At 34.3% G+C, this 26,795-nt stretch overlaps 3 protein-coding genes across 5 annotated transcripts in view; 1 reads left to right on the top strand and 2 right to left on the bottom strand.

Annotated features, from left to right (window-relative positions):
• cfap300 (cilia and flagella associated protein 300) overlaps positions 1-19,669 on the bottom strand; it is a 38,387-nt gene extending 18,718 nt beyond the window's left edge. For both annotated transcript variants that reach the window (XM_049466713.1, XM_049466714.1), the window contains exons 1-2: positions 19,417-19,669; positions 18,968-19,086 (exon numbers count right to left, since the gene is read on the bottom strand). The gene's annotated coding sequence lies outside the window, so the exon portion shown is untranslated. The remainder of the gene's footprint in view (positions 1-18,967; positions 19,087-19,416) is intronic.
• Positions 978-18,384, top strand: trpc6a (transient receptor potential cation channel, subfamily C, member 6a). Its single transcript, XM_007250054.4, has 12 exons — positions 978-1,760; positions 4,675-5,428; positions 6,516-6,695; positions 8,056-8,220; positions 10,193-10,409; positions 11,889-12,116; positions 13,112-13,376; positions 14,533-14,728; positions 15,115-15,318; positions 16,158-16,199; positions 16,604-16,679; positions 17,418-18,384. Exons 1-12 carry the CDS (start codon positions 1,618-1,620, stop codon positions 17,543-17,545), a joined length of 2,598 nt encoding a protein of 865 aa, XP_007250116.3. The 5' UTR covers positions 978-1,617; the 3' UTR covers positions 17,546-18,384.
• Positions 19,670-21,363: 1,694 nt separating the features above from the next.
• Positions 21,364-26,795, bottom strand: part of arhgap42a (Rho GTPase activating protein 42a) — a 71,280-nt gene continuing 65,848 nt past the window's right edge. For both annotated transcript variants that reach the window (XM_022676003.2, XM_022676004.2), the window contains one exon: positions 21,364-26,182. In XM_022676003.2, the coding sequence (XP_022531724.2) occupies positions 26,094-26,182 (89 nt within the window). In that variant the 3' untranslated portion in view covers positions 21,364-26,093. The remainder of the gene's footprint in view (positions 26,183-26,795) is intronic.

Genomic DNA, 26,795 nt, shown 5'->3' with positions numbered 1-26,795 from the left:
TTTGTAACTGTTAACTTCAATATTTTTTAAGTTGATCAGACTTTAATTCTTAAAGAAGTTGGTTTCCATGCCAAGAATTGTGCCTAGTCTTAGACTACACAGCATTTTGAAGATTTGGAGATTCTCCATTGAAAGGCTTATAGAATAGCACATGGTGTTTCAAGCACTTTTGAATCTGGGTGACGCAACTGTCTAACTGCCTGATTGTCAGGTTAAACAGTTAATCCACACATCACAAACAAATCTGTGATCAGTGTAATTATTAACTTAAAATTGTTATATATGTTTATGAACTGAATTGACTTTAATTCTTAAAGAGGTGGTTTCCATGCCAAGATTTAGTCCTACTCTTGGACTAAAAAAAATAGAAAAAATGTGCAGAAAAAATCTACAACAAGGAACTCTAGCTTATCTATCTGGGAAACTGAGTCAGAGAAGCTGACCCAAGGAGATTGGCATGAAATAACATGCCTGTGAATATCAGCAATAAAGTTTCGCCAGACTGACGTTGTAAAATCCTGGACAGAGCTCATAAACCCTGTCTGAATGAATGTGAATCAGGCCAACAAGTCATCAGAAGCCCCTCAGACACCACAGCAAAACCTTGAGTAAGTATAAACTGCTCTTCTGCCTGGTCCCCAGAAAAAGGAGCCTAAAATAGTCAATGGTCGCGGCGGTCATCAGTGTGAGGCACTATCAACATGAGAAAAGGACCAAGACAGTGGCTTCCCATGACCCTCTCTGCGGTTTACCTTTTGACCCCATCAGCTGGGCTCATATATCCTTGAGGAGTTTTCTGGACGCCGTGGCGGCCATGAGCGCACGTAGGCATGTAGTGATGTGGGTATGCGTGCATACACATTTCTTCGAGGAAAAGGGAGGACAGGAGCGAGAGAGCCAGAATAGGGAGAGTGTGCTGTGCGCCTTCCTGGCTGATGATTGGTCAGTATGGAATTCCATTGAAGGCATTTCCCACAGTGACTGAAAGCTGGGTCTTTAGCCCAACACACAGGAAGCAGACGCTTTACTGGGACCAGAAACTGACTGATGACTGATTCTGGCTTCATCTGGCATCTTTTAGCATCTTCTAGCATCTTTCTCAGTGGGATTTTGCACTTTGAATCCAGTCTATTTTAAAATTAAAAATGACTTTTTAAATCTAAATATATTTAAATTGACTTTTTCTCAGTTTAATCATTTTATCACCATTCAATTTATGTTGTTCAATTCTATTTCTAAATGTGTTCATAAAAAATAATGTCGCTAAAATGTAAAAGCAGTTAATTATGACAGGATCTGCATCCATGAGAAAAAGAGAAAAAATAACAATGCACTGCCCAGTGCTAATTATAGAAGAAGGACTTGGGGTCGGCCCGAAGGAGCAAAGATTGCTAAACGCCTCTTTTATTGCCAAAGGATGGAGGAGAACTCTGCCAGAATTCCGAGGTACTCTGTATTACCTCAAGGCTTAAACAGGAACATAACAATGGATTGTAGGAGAAGGTGCTTTGCCTGCGAATAGTTCCCAGTTCATCAGTTACTGCTGGATGTTTGGATTACGAGTCCTCTCGGCTACTGTGGCTTAGCGGGTTCAGGCTCATTACTTTAGCTGGAAAAATGAATCAAAAGAGACCTGTTTTACAGGACAATTATCAATCAAAATACCCCACGGTCGAGAAGAGGAACAGAAGTAAAGACAATCTCCTGATGAATGCTGAATTTGGTGAGGAGGGTTATTACAGTTATGGACATTACCATAGGTGAGTCGAACGAACACAGACTTTTACCAGTTTACATGTCCTGCTCTGTTTATACTTAGTTTAACCTTATTTAAACAGTTTTAAACAAGTTATTTATTATATTGATGGATGACGATGGATGAATACAGCATACCAAATCTGTTTTATTGATTACAGCATTAAAAAATATAAATGTTTGAGAAAAAAAGGAAAAAGGGAAAATATATGGTAAAACCTTAAAACTGAATTAGTTCATTATCAATAAAAGATTTATTACTATACAAAATTAGTATAGAATTTGTAGCGATTTATAGAACTTACAAGAGTTTGATGGAATGTCTTTAAAATCCTTTAACTCAGAGTGAAGCACTTGTTGTGTTAAGGAACTCTAGTTATTTTACATATATATATTTTTATGCTTTTTATATATTTTTCTATATATTTTTCTTGAATTTTAATGAGTATAATCTATTCATACTGTAAAAACTAAAACATATATACAGTATAATAGCAATCTTAACATAGCCCTTAATGTATGTACATATGTATGTGTATGCATGTATGCCACCTTTTTGGTGTGAAAAAACAAACAAGTGTATTAGAGTGTATTATAGTTCACTTTCTACAAACACCAATGGATGGTGAGTAATACTGTAAATATAACAAATCAAATCAAGCAGAAATGATCTTACGTAATAAGCATTTTTCCAGTGTGGTGTCATACAGTGCAGTATAATATATTGCAAATAATCAGACCGGATGATCTAATACACTATAAAAGGATATAGAGGATATAAAACAATATAATAAAGATATAATCATTAAGAAAAATACATTATGCCACTTAGAAAAGTATAATTGTATTTGTTTTAATTGTTAGTGCATTATTATTCTGCTTGCAGAAAATATCTGGCTGCTAAAACTCAAATATGTTGTAATGATTGTGTTTGACATGACCTTATTAAATTACAAAGCTGACTTTTTATTTTTGCCTAACCTTTTCTGGGGCCTAATGAAGGTTGATGATGGGAGTGAAAGGACAAAACATAGACTAAAAAGGTTAAAAGGAACCAAAAAGCACGAAATTTGACATGCTGTGTAAATGAGAACAAATAGACAAGTTAAAACATGCAGATAAGAAAAAGACAAATGGCCCTACAATGAGTCCCACTGGCTCAATAAGCGCTATGCAGAGCTGTTTAAATGTATTCTACTTGTAGCTGTATGTTGTGCTACAATGCTATACTATCTTATTATGGTCTGGTGTGAATATAACATTATATAAGGAAATAATAAACAAATATTTTGTAACAACAAACATGCACTGACATGCCAAAAGTCATGGGATAACAGTATTTAAGTTGATCATGAAGTGTAACCCCAAATGATGGCTTTGTAATGTCCATACTTTTAGATGTTGTGAGGTCTTATCTTGTGAGAAAGGTTTAATACTGCCAAGCATGCTAATTGCAAGGCCTGATAGTGAGTTGAAAATGGATTAGACATTCAATTTAGTGTGGCAATTTAAGATTTCTCCATCTACTGTGTCACATGTGTACCAGTAATAAATCACAAAAAGCTAATTTTGCAAAGTGGGTGGTAATGATTGTGACCAGTGGTGTCTGGCTAGAAATTTCCATGAGAACAAACAAGCGAGTCTGACAGAAATCACATCCACACATATCCCAATTTTAAGTCAGCGCAACGTTTTTTAGTCCATGGGACATGACAATTGATATTTTTAGTCCAATGTAAAAACCTTTGACTGCTAAAAGACTATGCTGTTAAGCCCTATCCATAAGGGATTAGTTTCTCAGGGGGTCCTGGGGTAATTTTCTCTTTTATAGGGGGTCCTCTGTGATTTTATTCCCATCCGAAACGACCATGTATGTGTTTTTTCAGACGTCCTCTGAGAAAATTACAGGCTAAATTACCTACTGTTTTTCGCTAAACTCGGTGGTCCTCCAGTGATTTTAGTCTCGTCCGGACACACATCTCTGAGTTTCGTCACCAGTTAATAGCTGTTTGTTACACACCGTAATTACACTTTGGGTGTGCATTTCCAAGGAGATCCACGTAAACACAACAACGAGTGAAAATGGAGGAGCTACTAAACACCATGTAAGAAGTGTGAAATATTTTTCACAGACGTCCCCCTGAGAAACTAATCCCGTCTGGATAGGGCTTTAGTCATCTGTCCTGCCTTCGTTTATTTTGTCTTTTATGTTTGTTTATTATTAATTAATAATTAATGTTTATTATATCATACTCATTCATCAGCAATCATGTCATCAGTCATCATGCATGGCTCCATTGGACAATGGTTATGCATGTAAAAGTTAATATGTAATGCTAAGTTTTAAATGTTATATAATTCAATATCTCCCAGAAGCGAGTACACCCCTTACATTTTTGCAAATATTTTATTACATCTTTTCATGGGACAACATTATATAAATGAAACTTAGATATGAGTGGTATATAGCAGTATAACAGTATAGATCTGCTGTCCTCTGAAAATAAATCAACATACTGCCATTAATGTCTAAATAGCCAAATTGTGCTGAATTGTGTCATTGTCCCTCCCTGGTATCAATTGAGTTATTAGAATTACAACCTTCCAGGTGTGAATAGGGAGCAGGCCTGCTAAATTTGATGTTTTAGGTTCAATTCTCTCATACTGGACTCTGAAAGTTAAACATGGCACTTCATGGCAAAGAACTCTCTGAGGATGTGATAAATATAATTGTTGTTCTTCACAAAGGTGGCCATAAGAAGTTATTTTCAAGTTAAGTTTTATCCAAATTTAATTTCTAGAGTGTAGTCCTGTTTAAAGATATAATACAAATCTGCAAAAATGTAAAAATTAGCAGAAAAGAAGGGTGTACTCACTTTTTTATATACTGTACATTGAAGCGTATATTTCTTGTTGCAGTGACGGTGCACATCCAGCACGACAGAATTTGGTTAAAAATCGGAGGCAAGCAGTGAGAGGGGCAGCGTACATGTTCAACGCACACCCCAACAGCCTGACGCCAGTGGAGGAACGCTTCCTTGACGCTGCTGAGTATGGAAACATTCCTGTAGTGCGCAGAATGCTGGAGGAGATCCCTGGGCTGGATGTGAACTGTGTGGACTACATGGGCCAGAATGCACTGCAGCTTGCAGTTGCAAACGAACACCTTGAGGTTACGGAACTTCTGCTAAAGAGAGATAACCTGTCTCGTATTGGGGATGCACTACTCTTAGCCATAAGCAAAGGCTACATACGCATCGTGGAGGCCATCTTGAGCCACAAGGCCTTCGCTGACTCCAAAAGACTTACAGCCAGCCCGAGACAGGCAGCAATGCACGACGACTTCTTTGCGTACGACGAGGACGGGACGCGATTTTCTCACGACATCACACCCATCATCTTAGCATCTCACTGCCACGAGTATGAGATCGTGCACATTCTGCTGGGTCGGGGAGCTCGTATCGAGCAGCCTCACGACTACTTCTGTACCTGCGACACCTGCAATTACCATCAGAAGTATGACTCTTTCAGCCACTCACGTTCACGCATCAACGCATACAGAGGGCTGGCCAGTCCAGCTTACCTGTCCCTGTCCAATGAAGACCCGGTGCTCGCAGCCCTAGAGCTCAGCAACGAGCTAGCCTGTCTGGCCAACATCGAGAAGGAGTTTAAGGTAGATTTCATATCATAGTTTGAAAAATTTGTACAAAATTAAAAGTGATAAATGCATTGCTTAGGAAATACAGCTTTGAAACAAAATAAGAGACCACTTAAAAATGATGAGTTTCTTTGATTTTACCAAATTGAAAACCTGAACTGAACTGCTTGAATTTTTGCACCAGGAGTGGCATAAAGTTATCCAAAAGCAGTGTGTAAGACTGGTGGAGGAGAACATGCCAATATGCATGAAAACTGTGATTAAACACCAGACATTGATTTCTAAACTTTTAAAATTGTATGAATATAGTCTGGTTTTCTTTGCATTATTTAAGGTCTGAAAGCTCTGCATCTTTTTTGTTATTTCAGCCATTTCTCATTTCCTGCAAATAAATGCTCTAAATTACAATATTTTTTATTTAGAATGTGGGAGAAATGTTGTCCGTAGTTTATAGAATGAAACAACAATTTTCATTTTACTCAAACATAAACCTATAAATAGCAAAATCAGAGAAACTGATTCAGAAACTGAAGTGGTCCCTTATTTTTTTTTCAAGAGCTGTATATTCCAGCACATGGCATCATTAAAAAAAGGAAACAATATAATTATTGATATAATAATTGATATATAATCTTTTTGATCAACGTTATATAGCTTAGAACCTTAAAAACTGTTTTAGAGTATGTTAATGATCCACTGACTGTAATAGGAGAATAGCCTCTAAATTCTTGCTACACACATGGACACGCAGCAGTGCACAATCCCAACTTTTATACCAACAATAAACAAAATACAAATTAATGACCTGCTCACACACCTTCACAGCATAAATGAGCAGGTCAGTTTTCTCTGCATGGAAAAGCATTGTATATGTACAAGTAGCTGCACTGTTAAAATAGCAATCCGCCAAAGTCAGACCACACCTGGCTCTTAAAGAGAATGGCAAGTGAAACAATGACTGATTTATTTCACGTTGCGCCCCAAAACACACTCATGATTAATTAAGAAAATTAGTACATGCGTTTTGTGCATTTTGCTGTGTATATTGTTGTTTTGGATGAATGCTGCTGTAATAATGTGTCTATCTGGTGACTTTTCTAAGAATGATTATAGGAAACTCTCGATCCAGTGCAAAGACTTTGTAGTTGGGCTTTTAGATCTGTGTCGGAACACAGAGGAAGTGGAGGCCATTCTGAACGGGGAGGAGGACGACAGCTGTGACCTTCCCGGCCGTCCAAGTCTCACCCGACTGAATCTGGCCATAAAGTATGAGCTGAAAAAGGTAAAGAGCTTTCCATAATGAACAAAGTCATTCTGACTAAATTACTTGATAAATAAACATCATAGCAGATAAAAGTGTACATGCAGGAAATTGCAAAGGTAATAAAATAGTGGCCCTTAAAATAGTTTTTTTTTTAATCCATTACATTTTTCAGGGGACCTGTATAAATTGTAAGGTGTTATCTTGTGAGTGAGGGTGAATACTGGTGGAAAGGTGATATGAATTATGGGATTTGGATTAACACCTGATATTATGTGCCAGATAAAGCATATATTCCAGGATAATTTCCAAAGTTTCCCAGGCTTGTAACATTACTCGATCCACAGTGTCACCTGTGTACCGGGTGGAAATACATTAAAGAAAGCTAATATTACCACCCTCATTGGACAATGGCACAGTGTGTGGTAATGATGGTGATTAGTGGCGTTTGGCTAGAATCCACACCCTCATTCAGGGTAGAGGAGCACACATTACATAGACCACAAATCAGTGCAGCATTTGCTGGCATGACAAAAGTAACGGGACAAGGTACTAGTCCTATGTGTCTTAACACGTTTGCAAAGATTAGTCAATATAATCGGCAATGCCGATCATTTAAATTTGTCGACTACTAACTTCATTGTTGACTAATCATTTATTTGTAACAGTACCATATTACACAAAGTGCTGGGGACAGAAGTGCAATGGGAGATGTGTAAATAGCTCACTCACACAGTTTACAATCAACAAGTCTATGTCTCCAAAATGCCCAAAACACAACAGATTACATATTTACTGACTAAATATCTAGACATTTAAATGCAATGTAAATCTCATCTTCAGCTGTTTCTATTGTTTTTATAGATTAAGGACATGACAGAAATAATCGTTGACTAATCAACCAATCGAAAAAATAATCATCAGATAAGTCGATTACCTAAATAATCGTTAGTTGCATCCCTACTGCAGCCATTACAACCTCTGTTTTTTTGGTAGAAATACTGGAAGACAATCTTCCTACAATGACTGATTACACAGTAGACTACTCTGAATTACTTTGATTGCATTATGATTATGTAATGATAACTTGAATGAAACCAGATGTTGTAATGGCTACAGTAGCACTGCAAATACAGATTATTTAGTTAGTGAACTAATCTGATGATTATATTTTTGATTAGTCGAATAGTCAATGATTATTTCTGCCATGTCTTCCATCTCTAAAAACAATAGAAAAAGCTGAACATGAGACTTAAAAGGCATTTAAATGTCTAGATGTTGTTTAAGGTGGAACGTACTGATATTTAAATTGAACAACATTTCCAGCTGTCTATACAGTAAACTGACATCACAATATTGCCCTTATTGTCTTCCCGAACAGTTTGTAGCACATCCTAATTGTCAGCAGCAGCTCCTCTCTATCTGGTACGAGAATCTGCCTGGATTGAGGCAGCAGACCACGGCTGTGAAGTTGCTGGTGGTCTTGGGTGTTGCAATAGGACTGCCCTTCTTATCCATGGTGTACTGGGTGGCACCATGCAGTAAGGTTAGTTGGCTCAGTTGTGGACTTTCCTATGTTTGATATTATATTTTACATATTTCAGGCTTTCATATCATGTTTAGAGACTTTAGAGTATTATAACAGAATAAGTGCAAAAGAAAATCATTACAGTTTACTCTACATTGTAACTGCAACTGCTGTCAATCAGATATAGTACATTGCTGTAAATACAATATGTGCCATATTGTATCTTACGTGATAATATCGCCAAAAAATTTTGAATATTGTGAACAATATTATACCCTGAAATATCGTGCCATATCTCCCACCCCTAATTATTGCATCAGAGTACTATTTTTTTGCTGTTTTTAGCAGAAGAAAAATTCACACTGTTCTCATTTCCCATTATATATCTACTAGAGACAGACTATATAACTTTAATCATGGATATATGGAGATATTTGGAGTGCATTATTATTAGTATCATGGCATTCTGAATGATTGACTTCTGTTTCAAATCTGATAAAATTATTATTTTTTAATATATCAGTTTAATATATCAGCCATATCATATTGCATGCAATAATAAAAGTCTAAATAATTGTTTTAATTCAGTTTTTTGACCTATTGCCAAAAGTATTGTTATTGTGAAAATACCATGAAATATTGTGATATTATTTTAGAGCCATATCGCCCACTAATAGTTTTTAAAGTTATTTAAACATTTAACCTTTCTTAGAACATTACATGGGTGCATGGGATTCCCAGCACCCCTAAAAGTGAAAGATTTTTTTTTTTTACCTTAGGTTGGTCTGTGATGAGCTAAAACATGAAGGTATATCATTACACAAACTTTTAAGAATGAAGGCTGGGTTCATTGGGTGATCAGCCCCCCAAAAACTTTTCCTATTGGCTCCTGGCATCAATCATTTGTATAATCTGCGACTTAATATTTAGTTAATACTTAATATAAATGTTGACTGCCTAGTCACAGTGTTGTAGGCTGTAAAAGTAAGTTACCATGTTCTTTACTTTTAAATGTGCCTCTGTGCTGGATGAGAACAGCTAGGAGGTGATTATTGGTTCTTAATAAAGGCATCTTTGTCCTTTATATACTTTTGTGTAATATACTAAGAAATGTTAGATAGTCTGTTAAAGACCTTATTTCCTTTAGTATGTGTTCCAGCTGTTCAAGTTTACTGAACATACATTTACTCACAATATGGGGTGAGTTGTACCAAAATAAATTGAGCACAATTTGTAGCTTCTACAGCTCTGGAAGAAAATACAAGACCACCTAAAAATGATGAGTTTCTTTGATTTTACCAAATTGAAAACCTCTAGAATATAATCAAGAGGAAGATGGATGATCACAAGTCATCAAACCAAACTGAACTGCTTGAATGTTTGCACCAGGATTAAAGGCATAAAGTTATCCAAAAGCAGTGTGTAAGACTGGTGGAGGAGAACATGCCAAGTCTGCATCTTTTTTGTAATTTTAGCCATTTCTTATTTTCTGCAAATAAATGCTCTAAATGACAGTATTTCTATTTGGAATTTGGGTGAAATTGTAAAAATAGTTAATTGCAGTATATTATGTACAAGTAGGTGCCATTTTAAACAATTACTGAAACATGCTGTAATTCAATATACAGTAAAATACTGTTTAAATAAATGACAGTAGATGCACTGTGAAATAATGGTAACATGCTGGCAAAACTGCTGCCACTAAAGAACTGCAATTTTATGGACAATTTTTACAGGGTATGATCAGAATTTCCCACCGGTCATAATCCAGCATCTCAATTCCCATGGTAAAAATAAAGCAGTGCTTATAATAGCATCTTATTAATGAACTCCAATGTAAATAAACACATCTGCTAAGTAAGCATTTCTAACAGACAGTGAAAATTACTTTCAATATATGCTATATCAATAATTAGAACATAAAAGGGTCTGAAATAAAGCTCTCTCTGATTTCTTGTTCTTCATTATCGTTTCTGTTTCTTCACTACAGCTGGGGAAGATCATGCGCGGGCCGTTTCTGAAGTTTGTGGCTCACGCGGCGTCTTTCACTATTTTTCTTGGCATGCTAGTCCTGAACGCAGCAGATCGCTTTGATGGGACCAAACTGTTGCCAAATATGACCATCCATGACTATCCAACACAGCTGTTCCGCATGAAGACAACCCCCCTCACATGGATGGAGATGCTCATCGTCTTTTGGGTCATAGGTCAGTATTAGGTCAGTGTGAGGAGGGAGATGAGTATTAGATCTTTTTCCAGTAATAAAAAAAATAATGTAGCAAAACTACCAGATGCAGGAATCATTAATGCTGCTAGTTTCCAAATGAGTTGTGAAACTGAATATACATAAAATACTATTTCTCAGTCCTGGCCCTGGACAGAGGTGGACTCAGGATTTATTAGACTTTGGAAAGATATTCATAAAATAAATATATTGTACATTTACATGAGGGAGCCAATTTAACCCAATTAGAAAGAAAACACAGATCTGTTAAAAAGTTCCTGGCACAAAAAGTTGCCATTAAATGATTGTAAAATGACAGTAATTGACAGTATTGCAGCTTTTTTAGAGTAGGTTTTGGCATATATAAACACATTATAATACTGTAATTATTTACAATAACTGTGTAATTGTGCCAATGAAGTACTGTAAAATTATATCTAGCCTTACACTGTAAATAAACAGAAACACAGCAAAGTTACTGCAGTGCAGTTCTCAGCGAGCATAAATTATGAAGAATTATTATTATAGAATTATTAAGAAAAAAGGCAACTTGTTCTTATGGCCTACAACATGGTGACCAGGCAGTTAACCATTATATAAAATAGAACTGCATACCCAAAGGGATCAGCACTAAAAAAGCGGCGCTTTTAAATCTTCAATAATGCAAGGATATATTCATAAAGTTTTAAGAGTTCAGAAATCAATATTCGTTTCATGCATCTTGGCATGTTCTTCTCCACCAGTCTTACACACTGCTTTTGGATAACTTTATACCACTCCTGTTGCAAAAATTCAAGCAGTTCAGCTTGGTTTGATGGCTTGTGATCATCCATCTTCCTCTTTATTATATTCCAGAGTTTTTTTAATTTGGTAAAAGCAAAAAAAACATCATCATTAAGTAGTCTTTTTTTCCAGAGCTGGCAGCTGGTTTTGTAGCACATCCCAAGATGCATTGAGTTCTACAGATTTTAAATGGAACACTATTATAGAGTTATCTACTGTATGATTTTACTTTACAAAGCACAACAGTTGGTTACAGGGTAGCTTTCCAGAGGCTGTTATGTTTTTTTTATGTGGCCATTTTAAAATGAAAATTATAGGTGCAAACTTTATAGATTTTAATCCTTATTTTAAAGCAAATTTAGAGCAATTTTAGAGATAATCTGGTGTACCACCTTTGGATGCTTCTTGCTCTAAAATCACAGTTTCAGAACTACTGACCTAGAGTAAAGGTAGAATTGGAAGTTAGCATTCTCCTCCAAACATGCTTAGCTGTCTAAAGACATGCTAGCCATCATCGTTTCAGCTTGGTGGAATTGTATGTTATGAGAAAATGTAGCTAACAGATGGAATTGTGGATATAAAAGGAGAATAATTATGCTAATAAAATAATTCATTAGATCATTGCAGTTTACAAGCCTTCAGTCCCAAGCATGATAACCATTATCCCTCTTTTACTCAGGAATGATCTGGGCAGAATGCAAGGAGATATGGTCTCAAGGTCCAAGAGAGTACCTCCTGGAACCCTGGAACATGTTGGATTTTGGAATGCTAGCCATTTTTGTTGCATCGTTTGTCACAAGGCTGATGGCTTTCTGGCACACATATGCAGCGCAGTGCTATGTTGATGTACATTACACAGATATAACCAATATAACTTTGCCTCTGGAGGTGGAGTACTTCCGGCTGGGTAAGTAGATCTTATCAAACTGATCGTATCATACCAGTTTATATGCAGTTAAATCTATATAGTGTTTAATCTGATGGCTGTTGCACAACATATGAAAAGATCCTCACATTGCCCAACAATGGTACCATTGAAGATTTTTCATTAAATTAATTTCATTAAATTTGAACCAAATCGACACCACACAATAATCATATATGATTTGTGACTTGAAATGCACATGATCAATTAACTGAACATACAAGATAATAAATAATTTACATTCCATTAAATGTTGGCAGGGTGCTTTAACTAACCGCCTTTACTGGCCTTGCTGTGAGGGGTTGTGCATCTGGTGTGTGAGGGCCTTTTTTACATAGTTCAATCATGTAAAATTCAACGTTTTCCACTGTATTTTCTGTTGTGGCCACTATTTTTCTGTATTTAGGATTTTCAGGGAGTTTCTTTGTGTGTTTATGTGTAATATGTGTTTGTAGGTAAATGGGATTTAGGTGTGGTGGTTCCACTGGTGGAACATTATTCACCTTCTTGTTGTTGTACTGGAAGCTGAATAAGGGTCTTCACTGGATATCTACCTTTTATGAGATAATCACTGTTTGTTTGGCAGTTTAACATGTTTTCTTTTATTTTGAATAAAGATTGCTCAGGATGAACAGGTCATTTATACTGCAGTATGGCTAACGTATTTAATAATCTCCTAATTGTTGACATGCAACTCCTGTAGCTGCTGTTTTCATTAAAATGAATGAAAAACAGAGATTTTGTTTCGGAAAGTAAGTGGTGTAATTTAACAAATTATTCAGAAAATAATAGCATACCAATAATAGCAATTGGATTTAATAGGGTTTAAGATAGCCCCACATTGTCCGGGACAGTGTAAAACTCTGTAAGAGTAAATTTAACACTTACATTTTTACTGTGAATAATATAAAAGTATGATATAAAAGGGTATGTATTTTTTATTAAATATATTGGTCTTCTCTTTTGTCTGTTCTTAGCTCGTATCGATTGGTTGCCATCAGATCCTCAGCTGGTTTCAGAAGGGCTCTATTCCATTGCTGTGGTTCTGAGCTTCTCTCGAATTGCGTACATCCTTCCAGCCAATGAGAGCTTTGGGCCGCTACAAATCTCTTTGGGAAGGACTGTAAAAGACATCTTTAAGTTCATGGTGATCTTCATCCTGGTTTTTCTGGCCTTCATGATTGGAATGTTCAACCTTTACTCATATTATTTGGGTGCTAAGCAGAACGACGCATTCACAACGTAAGTACAGATAAAGAGAAACATGGTATGGTTTAAAAAAAGTTAAATAGTGCTTTATACATGTCTGCACACCACCACCACCACCATGCCAGTGTCACTGCAGTGCTGAGAATGAGAATAACCCATCACCTAAATAATAATGGCTACTCTGTGGTGATCATGGTCCTGACTAGTGCTGGGCGATAAAACGATAACGATAATTATCGAGGAAAATATATATCGCGATAACTATGATAAGCCGGACGATAGGATTTGATAAACTTTATTTTCTATTTCCCATTTAAGTAGCGCTCTGAACATGCACAGCACGCGATCAGGCAGTGTGCTGAACTGCCTCACTGCTTTTTACTGCAGTAGAAGTGTATCATTTCAGAAACCTGACTTTATTCGTCCCACCTCCATTACAGGTCACTTGCTTTAAAATAATTAAATGTTAGCATAATTTAAATGCAACAAAACTTAAAGGCTATTATTTTAATAAACATTATCAGTAAATAATCTAAAAATAACAACAAATATAAAATAGAAAAACAGTAAAACATATGTAATACATACTTGTTATATGACCAAAAATGTATTAGACTAAAAGTAGACTAAAATGTGACAAAAACTAATAATATCTGATAGACTAAAATGTATCAAAATCACCTGTCAAAATGAACATTGTGATATACTCTTGTATTTTGCTTTATGTAGTTTAAACAGACAAATAATGTAAATGGTCAGATGTTTTTTTTTAAGTTTAAATATTTGTCCACTTGTACTTGTTTTTAGGGCCATACATGGGGGGGGGGGTCCGGACCTGTGTGGATGTATAATGACTTTTAAAAATTTATTTAAAAGCTGTCTGAGTGCCTTGTGCCCGCCTGGCAAAATGTGGACATCCTAGTGTCGGTCCACAAGGCTCTGAGCCTGCTAGTGATTTTGGCCATAACTCCCATATTCTGTCAATTATGAGTAAAAAGAAACCTTTAAGTGTAGCAGAAAGTGATTTGATTTATATCGTGATACATATCGATATCGGCTGATATGGAAAACTATATCGTGATAAGATTTTTTTCCATATCGCCTAGCCTTAGTCCTGACCATTAAAGAACAGAAGAGAATTAGGATAATAATATAACTTTATACTTTATAATTACTTCCAATCCCACAGCATCGAGGAAAGCTTCAAAACTCTGTTTTGGGCCATTTTCGGACTCTCTGAGGTCAAATCAGTGGTTGTGAACAACGGACACAAGTTCATTGAGAACACCGGGTATGTTCTCTATGGAGTGTACAACGTCACCATGGTCATTGTCCTCCTCAACATGCTCATCGCCATGATCAACAGCTCCTTTCAGGAAATTGAGGTATTCATTCCTTTTTCTTATTTTTATACACTAAATTCAGATTCCTGTATGCTGTGCTGAGATGATAAATATCAAAAGACCATTCCTAGCAGATAATTGGATTTTTTTGAGGAAACGAAGGACAAGAAGAAATTTTGCTGGTGGAGATAAAACAACAAGAACAAGACAATGTTATCTCCACTAGTTGAGATTAGTAATTAGTTTTTGTATTATGTCTTCCTGCTGTTGGAATTTTAGAGAAGCCATTGCCTCACTGTCAGCATTACTGTACAATAGTGCTTTACTGTTTTCTTGTCTCTCATCTTAATGAACAATTATCATTCTTGATTTCCAGTCTGATACTATTGTAATCTCAGTATATACATCTCTCTTTATGGTGAATGCAGGATGATGCAGATGTGGAGTGGAAATTTGCCCGTGCCAAGCTTTGGTTCTCCTACTTTGAGGAGGGCAGGACCCTCCCGGTACCCTTCAACCTAATGCCCAGCCCTAAGTCTTTCCTAGGGCTGGGCTTAGGCCTGAAGGCCCTGATGCAGAAGATCATCCAGAAACACAAGGCAATGACAAAGGGTGAAGCAGAGCTCAGTGAGGTGATACTATATACATACTGTGTATAAATGTAGAGTACCAGTCAAATGTTTGGTTTTTATGTTTTTATTTTTTGTCCTACATTGTAAATGAATACTGAAGTGATCCAGACTATGAAGAATCACATAATTAATCATGTAGTAACAAACCAAAATACTCTGTGAAGCATTTAGATGCGGTTTCTTAGGCTGGTAACTCTAAGAAACTTATCCTGTGCAACAGAGGAAACTCTTGCTCTATCTTTTCTGGGGTGGTCCTGATGAGAGACAGTTCCATCACAATGCATTTGGAAATACTTTTAAAGTTCTCTTTATTTCTTAAAATAATGTTTCCTTTAGTTAGTTGAGTAGTTCTTGCTTCTCATAATCTGGATTAGAACATTACTCAAATATTCACTATTCACTGTATACCTGCAACTCTACCTCTTCAAAACTTTATAACTAATGCTCTCAAACACATTAAGAGGCAAAAATTCAAGTAATTAACTCTTGATGAGTTCAGCACAGCTGTTAACTGAAAGCCTGAATTCCAGGTGACTGTACCTTATAAAACTGACTGAGAAAATCCAGCTAAGATTCGCAAAGATGTCATCTAAGCAAGAGGTGCTACTTATGAAGAATCTAAAATCTATAATGTATTCTGTTTTTTTTTTACTAAATAATTCAATATGTTTTTGTCTCCATAGTGTGTCCAACTGTTTGACTGGTACTAATGCACCTAAATGTTTTGGTTCCCCAAAGAACATTTGGTTCTAAAACTTAAGAAATTAAGATATTAAGTATAAATTCCAAACATAAAGTCTCATTATTTTTTTTGCTTTCTTTATTATACAACTCATCAGTTTGGGGAAAAGGCCAGTGGAGAGGCCAGCCGTAGATATAAGGTATGAATATCTCTTTATGGTAACTATATGTGTTTATTGTGTGATACAGTAGAATGCCACAGTAGAATCACAGGACAGGAAGTAGTAGTATGTCCCATGAAAGCTATATGTAAGCTATATGTATTCTATCTATGTTCTGTGTTGTAATCTATATTTATAACGATTAATAAATAAAGATTGCATATTTGTACAGAATAAGATATGATACTAACAACAAGCTGCATTTGACCAGTGTTATTTTACCTGAGTGCCAGATTTATATGTTTATATATGTTTAAATACATTTATTGTTATGAAAAACTACATGTAAATCTGAATTCTTCTCACTGACTGCATGTGTGGCTGAAAATAAATATGTACATACATTCTTTTGAATAAATTAACTTTGTATTCCGTTTGTGCAGAAGATTATGAAGCGCCTCATCAAACGGTACATCATCAAAGCTCGAATGGACAAAGAAAGTGATGAAGTCAATGAAGGTGGGTAACAATAATTTGTTCTTACCTTAATATTGGGCATTATGTTTTTCTTACTGAGGTTAAGAATGAGCGGATATGTCGACTTTGTTTAAACAAAGCACTTTCATTTTATGTATATTTTATTTATTAAGGATATTTTTAACATGTTTGTATTCTAATTCCAACATTTGAATAACTATAATAATGAAAAAAAATCATTATGTCTGATTCTGCAGTACTCGATATATCACAAGACAATTCTTTACAATACTTCACAGCACCTGTATTACTGAAAAAGATAAAATACTACTAAATAATTGATTTATTTAGCAACCTATACTCTTCACCACAGGTTTACCCTGTTCATTTGATTAGTGCCACCATGTGGGGTAAAGAAGCTGTAACTTAAGTAAGACAAATCGGTGGGGTGTAGTCGAATCTTAAGGAGTTTAGAGTTTAGCTGTTTCATTAAAATATCGGAATTTGGCGCTATATACTATAAAAATATATATATACTTAATAATATTGCAAAATCAATATTTTGTCCCACTCTTAATTATAATATTATATTATCATTATAACAGTGACAATTAATGATAATAATATTGTTTGTCGCAATTTTTTTTAAAAGGATTTATCATTCAACCAAATACAATTCTTGTAACAGGCCTAATTCAATAACAGCTAAAAGAAGTCTATAAATAATGTCTATAAATTCTATTTCAATATTTTTTTTCCCACCCTCTGACTGTCCTGCAGGTGAACTGAAGGAAATTAAGCAGGACATTTCCAGCCTGCGCTACGAGCTTCTGGAGGAAAAGTCTTACAACATGGAGAACATGGAAGAGCTCATCCGGAAACTGTCTGCTTTAACCGATACAGACTGAAGCCTCACTGGAGCTGATTTACAGTGTGATATCTTGTGAAATCTTCTGTGGGAGCATTTGAATGTGATCAGCCTGAATAAAAGACTATCCACAAAAGCCACAGAAGATCCACAGATGTCCTGCCTGTATAACAGACTGTTGTCTCTGAGTACTGTGAAGGATTTATGTTTTTATTTTTCTTATCCTAGTTTTTATCAGACACATTGCTATTTACATTATGTGGGCGAAAGTATTTGGACACCTGCTCATTCATTGTTTTTTCCCCTGAAATGAAGAGTATTAAAAATAGTTCATCCTGCTTTTGTTGGAGTAACTGTCTCTACTGTCCAGAGAAGACTTTCCACTAGATTACACATTGCTGTGAGGGATTGATTGCATTAAACTCATTCAAAACAACAAACCTAAACAACTGTTGTTACAATCTCCATTATTCTATTTTAAAAACCACATTTAAACATTACTTCAATTATTTAAATTAATTTGATTAACCTCCCAACCCCAGTACCATGAATATAATACAAATTAATATGGTTAGTTTTTAAATTGACCTTTAAATTGTTTATTGAACCCTGTCAGACCTGAGTTATCCCCAGTGATGAAAAAAAAATTAAGAATGCTGTTTTTTTTTCTGTAATACACAGAAAAGAAGATTATAATATTCTACTATAAAATCTGTATAGTAAATTAATCCAATTATTAGATTAATATTTCCAGCTCTGGAAAAATTTAAGAGACCACTTCAATTTCTGAATCAGTTTATCTGATTTTGCTATTTATAGGTTTATGTTTGAGTAAAATGAACATTGTTGTTTTATTCTATAAACTACAGACAACATTTCTTCCAAATTCCACATAAAAATATTGTCATTAAGAGCTTTTACTTTTTATTTTTGCAAAAAATGAGAAAAGGCTGATATAATAATGCAAAGAAAACAAGTTCATATTCATAGAGTTTTAAGAGTTCAGAAATCAATATTTGGTGGAATAGCCCTGGTTTTTAACCTCAGTTTTCATGCATCTTGGCAAGTTCTCCACCAGTCTTGTGATCATCCATTTTCAATTAGATAAAATAAAAAAATCATCCTTTTTAAGTGGTCTTTTTTTCTCATATATATTTTAATTTTCATTGCACTGAAAGCCTTTGTGTATTTTTTATATTTCATATTGACCTTTTTATTTCAGAAACCATCCCTAAACTGGAAATAATAAAACTTAATTAGTTAAAAAGTGTTCTAAATCACATTAAATTAATAAAATTAGCTGTTATTTTGCCTCAACAGCTCCCTTTAGTATTACTGTTTTTCCAGTGTAGTCCGCGGGGCCAAGCTACTGTTTCATTGGTTTATAAAACTGGTTATGAAAAGGGATAAATAAAATAAAAAAAAGAACAAATAAATTTAACTGCTCTGCTTTAATCTGCACCTGCCTGCCTCTCGCGCTGCAGCCGTCAATCGCACAGCACTCTGGGAAACGTAGTTTTTGGTTGGCTCGCCATCTTGGATCTGGAAAGTTCGTTCGCTTTTCCCCTCAAATAAAACAGCCTGTAGGATACAGCACTGAGTTTAGTAAGACTGTACAGGAACATATAATCTTATATAGTGTCTGAGTGAGTAAACAGCGGGATTTTACTCTTAATATCGCATATTTACACTACTAGCTTCTGCCTGCTAGCCTACAACTACTCCTTCAACAACTTAGCTTAGCATAGCCAGTTTGGTAACTAACTGACCTCATATCTCACATATTTAACACTCTGGCTGTTTTAATAACCCTTCAACTCCATTATAAACATTTTAAACCCCTTATAACATAAAAAATATATACATTTATTTACTTGTAATCCCTCTGTAACAGGCTTTATCTGAACTCACTGGTGTTTCTCTTCACTAATGAACAGCAAATGATGGAAGGTTTTTCCAACTAAGGCCAAAATAAGACTACTTAACATGGATTTAGGGGTATTTTACACTAATTTAGAACATTTAACAGCTTTCCAGCTTTAACAACTGTTAATGGAAACAACTCTGAACACAATTAGGTTAAATTGTTTAGAAAAAAGTAACCTAAACTAGCTAATCCTGCCTGTAAACCCATACAATCTGAGAAGTGTAATGCTGCAGACGGAGCCCCAGTGGGAGTGGCTAAAGGGCGGAGCATGTGTCAATCATTTTTTGCATTAAATTGTGTATATGTATGTGTATATATATATATATAAAAAAATATATATATATATATATATATATATATATATATATATATATACATACAAATACACGATTTAATGCAATTACTGCAATAAAGGAAAAAAACACAAAAGTGCCATTCCAGAAAAAACAAGTATTTTAATCTTTGATTTAAAAATATCTAAAGTCAGGGCTTTTCTAACGTTTTCATTCAGTTACTTCTGTTTAAGAGCGGCATATAGGCAGGACTAACTACAATAGCACATAAATGTGTTTAAACTGTTCATTTGCGTATTTCTGACGCCATCACGTTACATTTACATACCGCCACTATCAGCCCTTTCCATTAAAACCATTAAAACTGGTAAAAAAACATGTTTTAACCATTTCAGACCCTGCATCCATTACAATAAACATCATGTATTTTCTTTATTCTTTTATTTTAAAATGTTTTGTTGCACATAACACTACTTTAGAGCTGCTGTCTATCAGAATAGACCATGAAGTTAATAAAACGATAAAACAGTAGTTTGGCCCACTGCACTGGAAAAATAGTAGTACTAGAGCCACTGAGGCAAAGTAACAGCTACTTTTTACTAATTTAATGTGATTTAGAACACTTTTAATCACATTTTACTGTTTCAAGATGGTTTATGAAATAAAAAAGGTCAATATGAAATATAAAATATTACACACAGGCTTCCAATGCAACGGAAATAAAATATTTTAAATAATTGGATTTATTTGCTGTACAGATTTTATAGTAGTATATTAGAGTCTTCTTTTCTGTGCATTACAGTCAGACAACAGCATTTCTACATATTTTCCTCATCACTGGAGATAATTCAGGCCTGAAAGGGTTAAAAGAACAGCAATATCCCCATAATATACATCTAAACAAACATAATCACATAATGTTCAAATATATGCAAATCCTGTTATATATTAACAGAATTTTATAGAATGTTATATAATCAGAATTTGTGCACTTTTTGTTTAATGTACAGGTATTAATATATAAGCAATCTACAGATTTTGATATTTATATATTTACATAGGGTAAATATAGGCATTGTATAAGATGTCCATATGATTCCCTAATTATTCCCTAATTCCCTAACTATTATTAACATGTTGTTCTAAAAGTCAAGTCATATCTAGTTCTATGGAATGTAAAACTGCATATATCAGATGCCTGTGCTGACTGACATTACCTTGGGAGTGATGAGGGGAGAGAGCACAATCTAGCCAACCAGAGAGGGCATAACCACCTGTTCTCTCTCTGACTCCGGATGCTGATGGTGAGCTGCCATTTTCTCTTTTCAATTGAATAAAATACAGATTGTGTGAGGCAGAAAAAAACAACTTGATAATTGTAAATAAATATATATATATATATATAAAAACTATTTTTTTCTTTATACCAAATAATAAACATAAATAAATATATAATTAATACAATGAAATATATTAATTATTTTAAACATAAATATATATATATATATATATATATATATTTCAAATGGCCACAAAATCGACCAGATAAATGTTACACTGACCCATCTAGACAGCACTTTATCTGCTGTAATAACACAGAGTTAAACACGTTAAAGAAAAAGGACACAAAAGAAAGAGGAAGATTTTTTTCTTTATCCTTTGTTGTACTGGAGTGCAGCACAATGTTACAAAAATAATAAGAAGTACAACTTTAAATAAAACAAAAATATCACACAGAATCAGAAACACAACTTATTAAAGCTGCAGCTGTTCCTTAAAGACTTAATAATACACTACATACACAACGAATAGGACTATTTAAGATCAAGTTTATGCAGATAATAAACATTAATTACATTACACAGGGTATCGTGGGTTTAAACGCCCCCTGGAGTAAAGCGTCTGCAAGAGTTACGTATTTATCTATTAAACCACTAAACAACAAAATCTTTTACAATTCAAACCTCAGACCTATTCTGAGATTAACTGGCCTCCTGTACATTTTTATCATAGTAAATATATTTCGTATTTAATCACATACCGTAATTAGGTTAGAACTGTCATTAGAAAGCTCTCAGGAGCAATCATTTCTATTCTAATTCTGCAGAATCCTACTAATTGGTATTTGAGACAATGCAATGTTTTAGCTGTAGTGTTTTATGTAATATTAAACATGTTAAATAAATAATAAATTAGTATAGATTTGTGGATTGTAAGTAATTATAATATGGCCACAAAAAATTGCAATTAAAGTTCTGATGCTAATGAGCAACACTAAAGAGCTTGCAATCTAGCTAGCTACTTTGTATACCTAATATACCTAATGTACCTGCTATTATTAACAATAATTCATACTGCATACATACTTTACTTACTTACTGTAATAAATCTGCTAAATTGCAGATAATAAGACTGGAATTTTTCAAAAATATCTTGAAAATGTAACTTTCTTGAAATTATGCTACACTTGACTGTTCATTTAGCAATATGTTTCTGGGAGAGGCAAAATAAATGTCCATATATATTTGTTTTCCTTCTAATTTTTTCAAATAAGAAAAACAAAACTGTATATGATATATGATGATACAGTTCCCTTTACAATTTGCTGGCCCACAAACAAAGACAGTGAACATTACATTTTTCGCAGGTTGAATTTTTTCTAAAGGGGGGGCGTTTCCCACATTGTACCCTACATCATACTTGCCCAATAAAAAAACACAAGGAAATGGTAAACCAGTGTGAAATGAAATACAGTAGAACCATTACTGGAGTAAGTGCCATTTCAGTGAGCACAAGATACACATTTCAGGACACATACAGACCACACACACTTTACCTGACTGTTTATTCTGTTGTACCTTACCGTAAATGGGAAAATCTGCTGGTTTAAGCTGACTGGACAAATAACATTAAAATTAATCACATCATTATTTCTTTTTTGATAATGAATATGCAATTCTGGAAAAATCCAATACTGTCGTGTGATGATAATCCTGCCCTAATCCACACATTTTAACACTTTTTGAGTTTGCATGTGCCTACATTGGTGTGAATATGAATAGATTTTTTTATTATTAAATGACATCATCATTTAAAAAAATTATTTTATATTTACTCAGGTTATCTTTTTCTGAAACTAAAATGTGTTTTTTAATCTGAAAAATGTAAGTATGATAAAAAAACCAAAAACTAAAGAAATCTGTAGGATTCAAACACTTTTTCACTCCACTGCATATTGGCGTACTGGTGTTCCATCATGTCTGTTAAACCAATTATACACAGATCTGGACATGTAGGGGAGTTTACAATAACAATGCTGCACACAAATATCACACATATGAATTCTCATTTCTACATGTGTTCACTTCTGAGATTTGAATTAATATATTCATAACCTTTGTTTTACCAGTGGTTTCTTTCTTGTGCACTTTTAAAATCATGAAAGCCTTGGTTTAAATGTTAGAGCTCTCTGGATTCTACCAATGCGGTGTGTAGCTATTTTGAGCCTGGATAACGATGGCAAAAGCGATTTATCTGCAGGGGCAAGCGGATGCCCCGAAGCAGACGTTGTAAAGAGTACTGGGCAAAATGCACAAATTTACAGTATATCGGAAAGCTGAGGGAGAACGGAGGTGAGCGAGTCAACAAAGGTTAGTACTCTTTATCCTGTTTTACTACAACAAAAGTCAATTTTACCTCAGATTTCTCCTTTAAGTTTAAATTCTCATCGCTTGTTTCCGGTGTACTACCTTGTCAATCTGTGCTACCCTAATGTATATGTCTAGGTTAAAATGCAAACAAATAGTGTAGGGAGGATATTTAGACCGTCAATCACTGTATCAGAGTAAAGTTAAAGTAACAAAGGTGATTTTGTTCAATTGTATGTTATTATTATTTTCATTATTAATTGCCATTTAAACTTCTGAACCATTCAATTAAATAATGAGTCAGCTCAGGTTGTTTAATGCACATTTTGATGGGTAGCTTACCTCAACAGAACACCAGTACCAGTACCAGTACTCAGAACACTGGTTAAGAATATACAGTACCAAAAGTTTGAACACGTCTTCTTATTCAAAGATTTTTTTTATATTTATTTTCCTACATTGTAAATGAATACTGAAGTCATCTGATTTGTAAAAGTGTCATCTATGCAAAAGTTGCTACTTTAAAGAATTTAAAATCTAAAACATATTCTGGTTTGACACTTTTTGGTTTAATAAATAATTCCCTATTTTGTTCTCTTTAGTTCTGATTAAATCAGCAGCAAAGTTCAGTGAAAATTGAATCTGAATTTAAGATGTGTCCAAACTTTTGACTGGTACTGTATATGCACTGAATATTATTATTTAACAATCAGGACATCAGAACTGTGATATTCTGGTTATAAACAGAGTTTCAGCCAATAAGTTCAGCACTGTATTATCATTCCAATCAATAATGCTGATAATATGTTGTAATTTGTCTATTACAAAGAGAGAAAACTGTCTGCAACACAAATGACCCAACTGATGATGACCAGCATCTGTTGTACATGTTATAAACACCAATTAAGCCTAACATTGTAATCACCTCCTTGTTTCTACATTCATTACCCATTCTTTTTTCAGCTGCACACTGTAGTTCTGTAATTACGGACTGTATTTATGTATCTGTTTCTCTGCATATTGTATTATTATCCTCCTTTCACCCTGTTCTTTAATTCTTAGAACCCCACAGTGCAGCTTTTATTATTATTTGGGTAGTGGATCATTTTCAGCATTTGTTGTGTGTGGGTTGTGCTGGTATGAGTGGATCAGTTACAGCAGTGCTGCTGGAGTTTTTAAACACCTTAAGGCTTACTGCTGAGCATTGAAAAACAGGGTACAGGAAAGTGATCAGTGAATGATTAGTGCACTGAAAAAAATGATAAGTAAAATTTACTTTAAAAAATCCTTTTAGTAACCTTAACTTATTTTTTTTATACTATATTCCCTAATTACAATTACTTAATTAATACAATATTACTGAAATTATTTATAATACATAATATATTATAATTCCTGAAATTTAAACATACATACATTACACTCATATTAACACATTAATGGCATGTAATACATTATTTTAAATATACAAAAAATAATGTATAACATGCCATCCTGTTTACAAAATAAATCTTTGAGGTTTGTGTTTTAACTAAAAATAATAAGATTTCAGGAATTATAATATATTATGTATCATACATTATTTGAGTAATATTGTATTAATAAAGTAATTGTAATTAGGTAATATTGTATGCAGAAATTAAGTAAAGGTTACTAAAAAAAGGATTAATTCAGCAAAAATAAATGAAGTAAAGCTTACTATAAGAAAGGATTGATTGAAGTTCAGTTTACTTATTTACTCTATGTAACATTTAAGTCTTTAAACTCAGTTGAAGTTACTTAAATTTATCTGAAATTAGATTTACTTCAAAAAAGCAAATGCAGAAAGTTGCAAAACTTTTTAAAAGTAAATTTTACTCATCACTTTATTCAGTGTGGAGCTAAAAATAAATGGATAATGGGTGTAGAAACATTATCATAATGCTATGAATGCTTGGTGTATTATCTGTAAAAAGAAAAAAAAGCTTTTTTAAGAGCAACTAAAGGAAACATTGAGAAAAGAAGAAGAGTGGACACATACTCCTCTAATAAAAATCAATTTACCAGCAATAATACTGTTTTAGTAAAACACTTTCCTAATCATCTCTGGCTGATTATATCTAATGCTAAAGGTCTCATGTACAGTAAAAAGGGCTGACAAAACAATAGGAAAAGGGGTTATATAAGAACTCAATAAAACTATCAGCGCGTATTCTTCAGTCAGTTCTTCTCGCTATATACAGAGTTTAGAATATTGTCCTTGACAACAGTACCAACAACATTAAACAGTGTGTTAACTCGACGCTTCTCTTCATCACAGAGACAGAACAATAACACAAGAAGCATAGAGCTTAAACCCTCATATATCTACGCTTGTCGCATTATTGGCTCACCATGTCAGAGCCAGTCTGCATTATTAGCTAGCTATAAATAAAATACTTTAGGGTTTATATAGTCAACCACAAGTCATAGAATAAAAAAAAAAACATAAAAAAAATATTATTTTGTTTAGAAAACTTCTAATATCTACATCTTGAGTCGTTATGGACCATATACCATATACTCTACTGCTGATAGTGAGGTTTTAACCATATTTGAACTGTATATTTAAACTATTCACATCGTTTTTAACTGCATATCATGAATGTACAAAAAAAAGGAAACACTGTCTCTTCTGGAGAAATGAAAACCATGGATACCATGGACTTGCTCTGTCTGGTTTCATCAGGGTTTCAGGCTTTACTAGAGGAACAGCACATAATTCTCTGGGACGAGTCCAGTTTTGCCGTTATAACTTGCTTGCAGCCACCCAGGTTCCACAGAGGGGTGAACTGTGAAAAACAACAGCATGAAGAAAGAACAAAGTCAGACAAACAGAAAGAACCAGGTACAGACAAATCTGGAACAAGGACATAGAAGAGCAGGATTCTTGCACCATTTTACTGTTTCTTGACAAATTTTATGCTTTTACCCGTGTGTATATTTCTTGGTTAAAATCTAGGTAGGATATTTAGACCCTAATCACTGTACCAGAGTAAAGTTAAAGTAAATAAAGGTGATTTGTTTATTGTATGTTATCAGTGGCGTGCACCTAATATAGTGAGTACCCCTTCTGCAACACAATAAACCCCAAAGAGACCTACATATAGATGAATATTACAATACCTAACTAACTTAATACACATGAACAGCCCACAAATACAGTTACAAACAACAAATGTATACAACAGACCACAACAAGCAATGCTTCATGTTCCTCCAAGTACAGCTGTTCAACAAAGATCACTCATTTGTATGCCTACAGTTCACCAAAGCAGACAAAACATTAAGTACACACAAAAACTCACCAGTCAAGCGGCCTGTTATTGGGAACTAGTTTTACATTAAAGGACAGCCTTTAAAAAGGCTTTTAATATGATTTGACACAATATCTGTCTGATTTGC

The sequence above is a fragment of the Astyanax mexicanus genome, chromosome 17 (assembly GCF_023375975.1).
Source record: "Astyanax mexicanus isolate ESR-SI-001 chromosome 17, AstMex3_surface, whole genome shotgun sequence".
Classification (NCBI taxonomy): Eukaryota; Metazoa; Chordata; class Actinopteri; order Characiformes; family Acestrorhamphidae; genus Astyanax; species Astyanax mexicanus.
Note: the sequence above shows the minus strand (reverse complement) of the source record. Positions and strands in the feature narration are given on the sequence as shown.

Coding starts and splice junctions, on each gene's coding strand:
- trpc6a (XM_007250054.4), top strand. CDS start 1,618: ATGAATCAAAAGAGACCTGTTTTACAGGACAATTATCAATCAAAATAC. Junction 5,429..6,515: donor ACATCGAGAAGGAGTTTAAG/GTAGATTTCATA, acceptor GACTTTTCTAAG/AATGATTATAGGAAACTCTC. Junction 15,319..16,157: donor GTGAAGCAGAGCTCAGTGAG/GTGATACTATAT, acceptor ACAACTCATCAG/TTTGGGGAAAAGGCCAGTGG.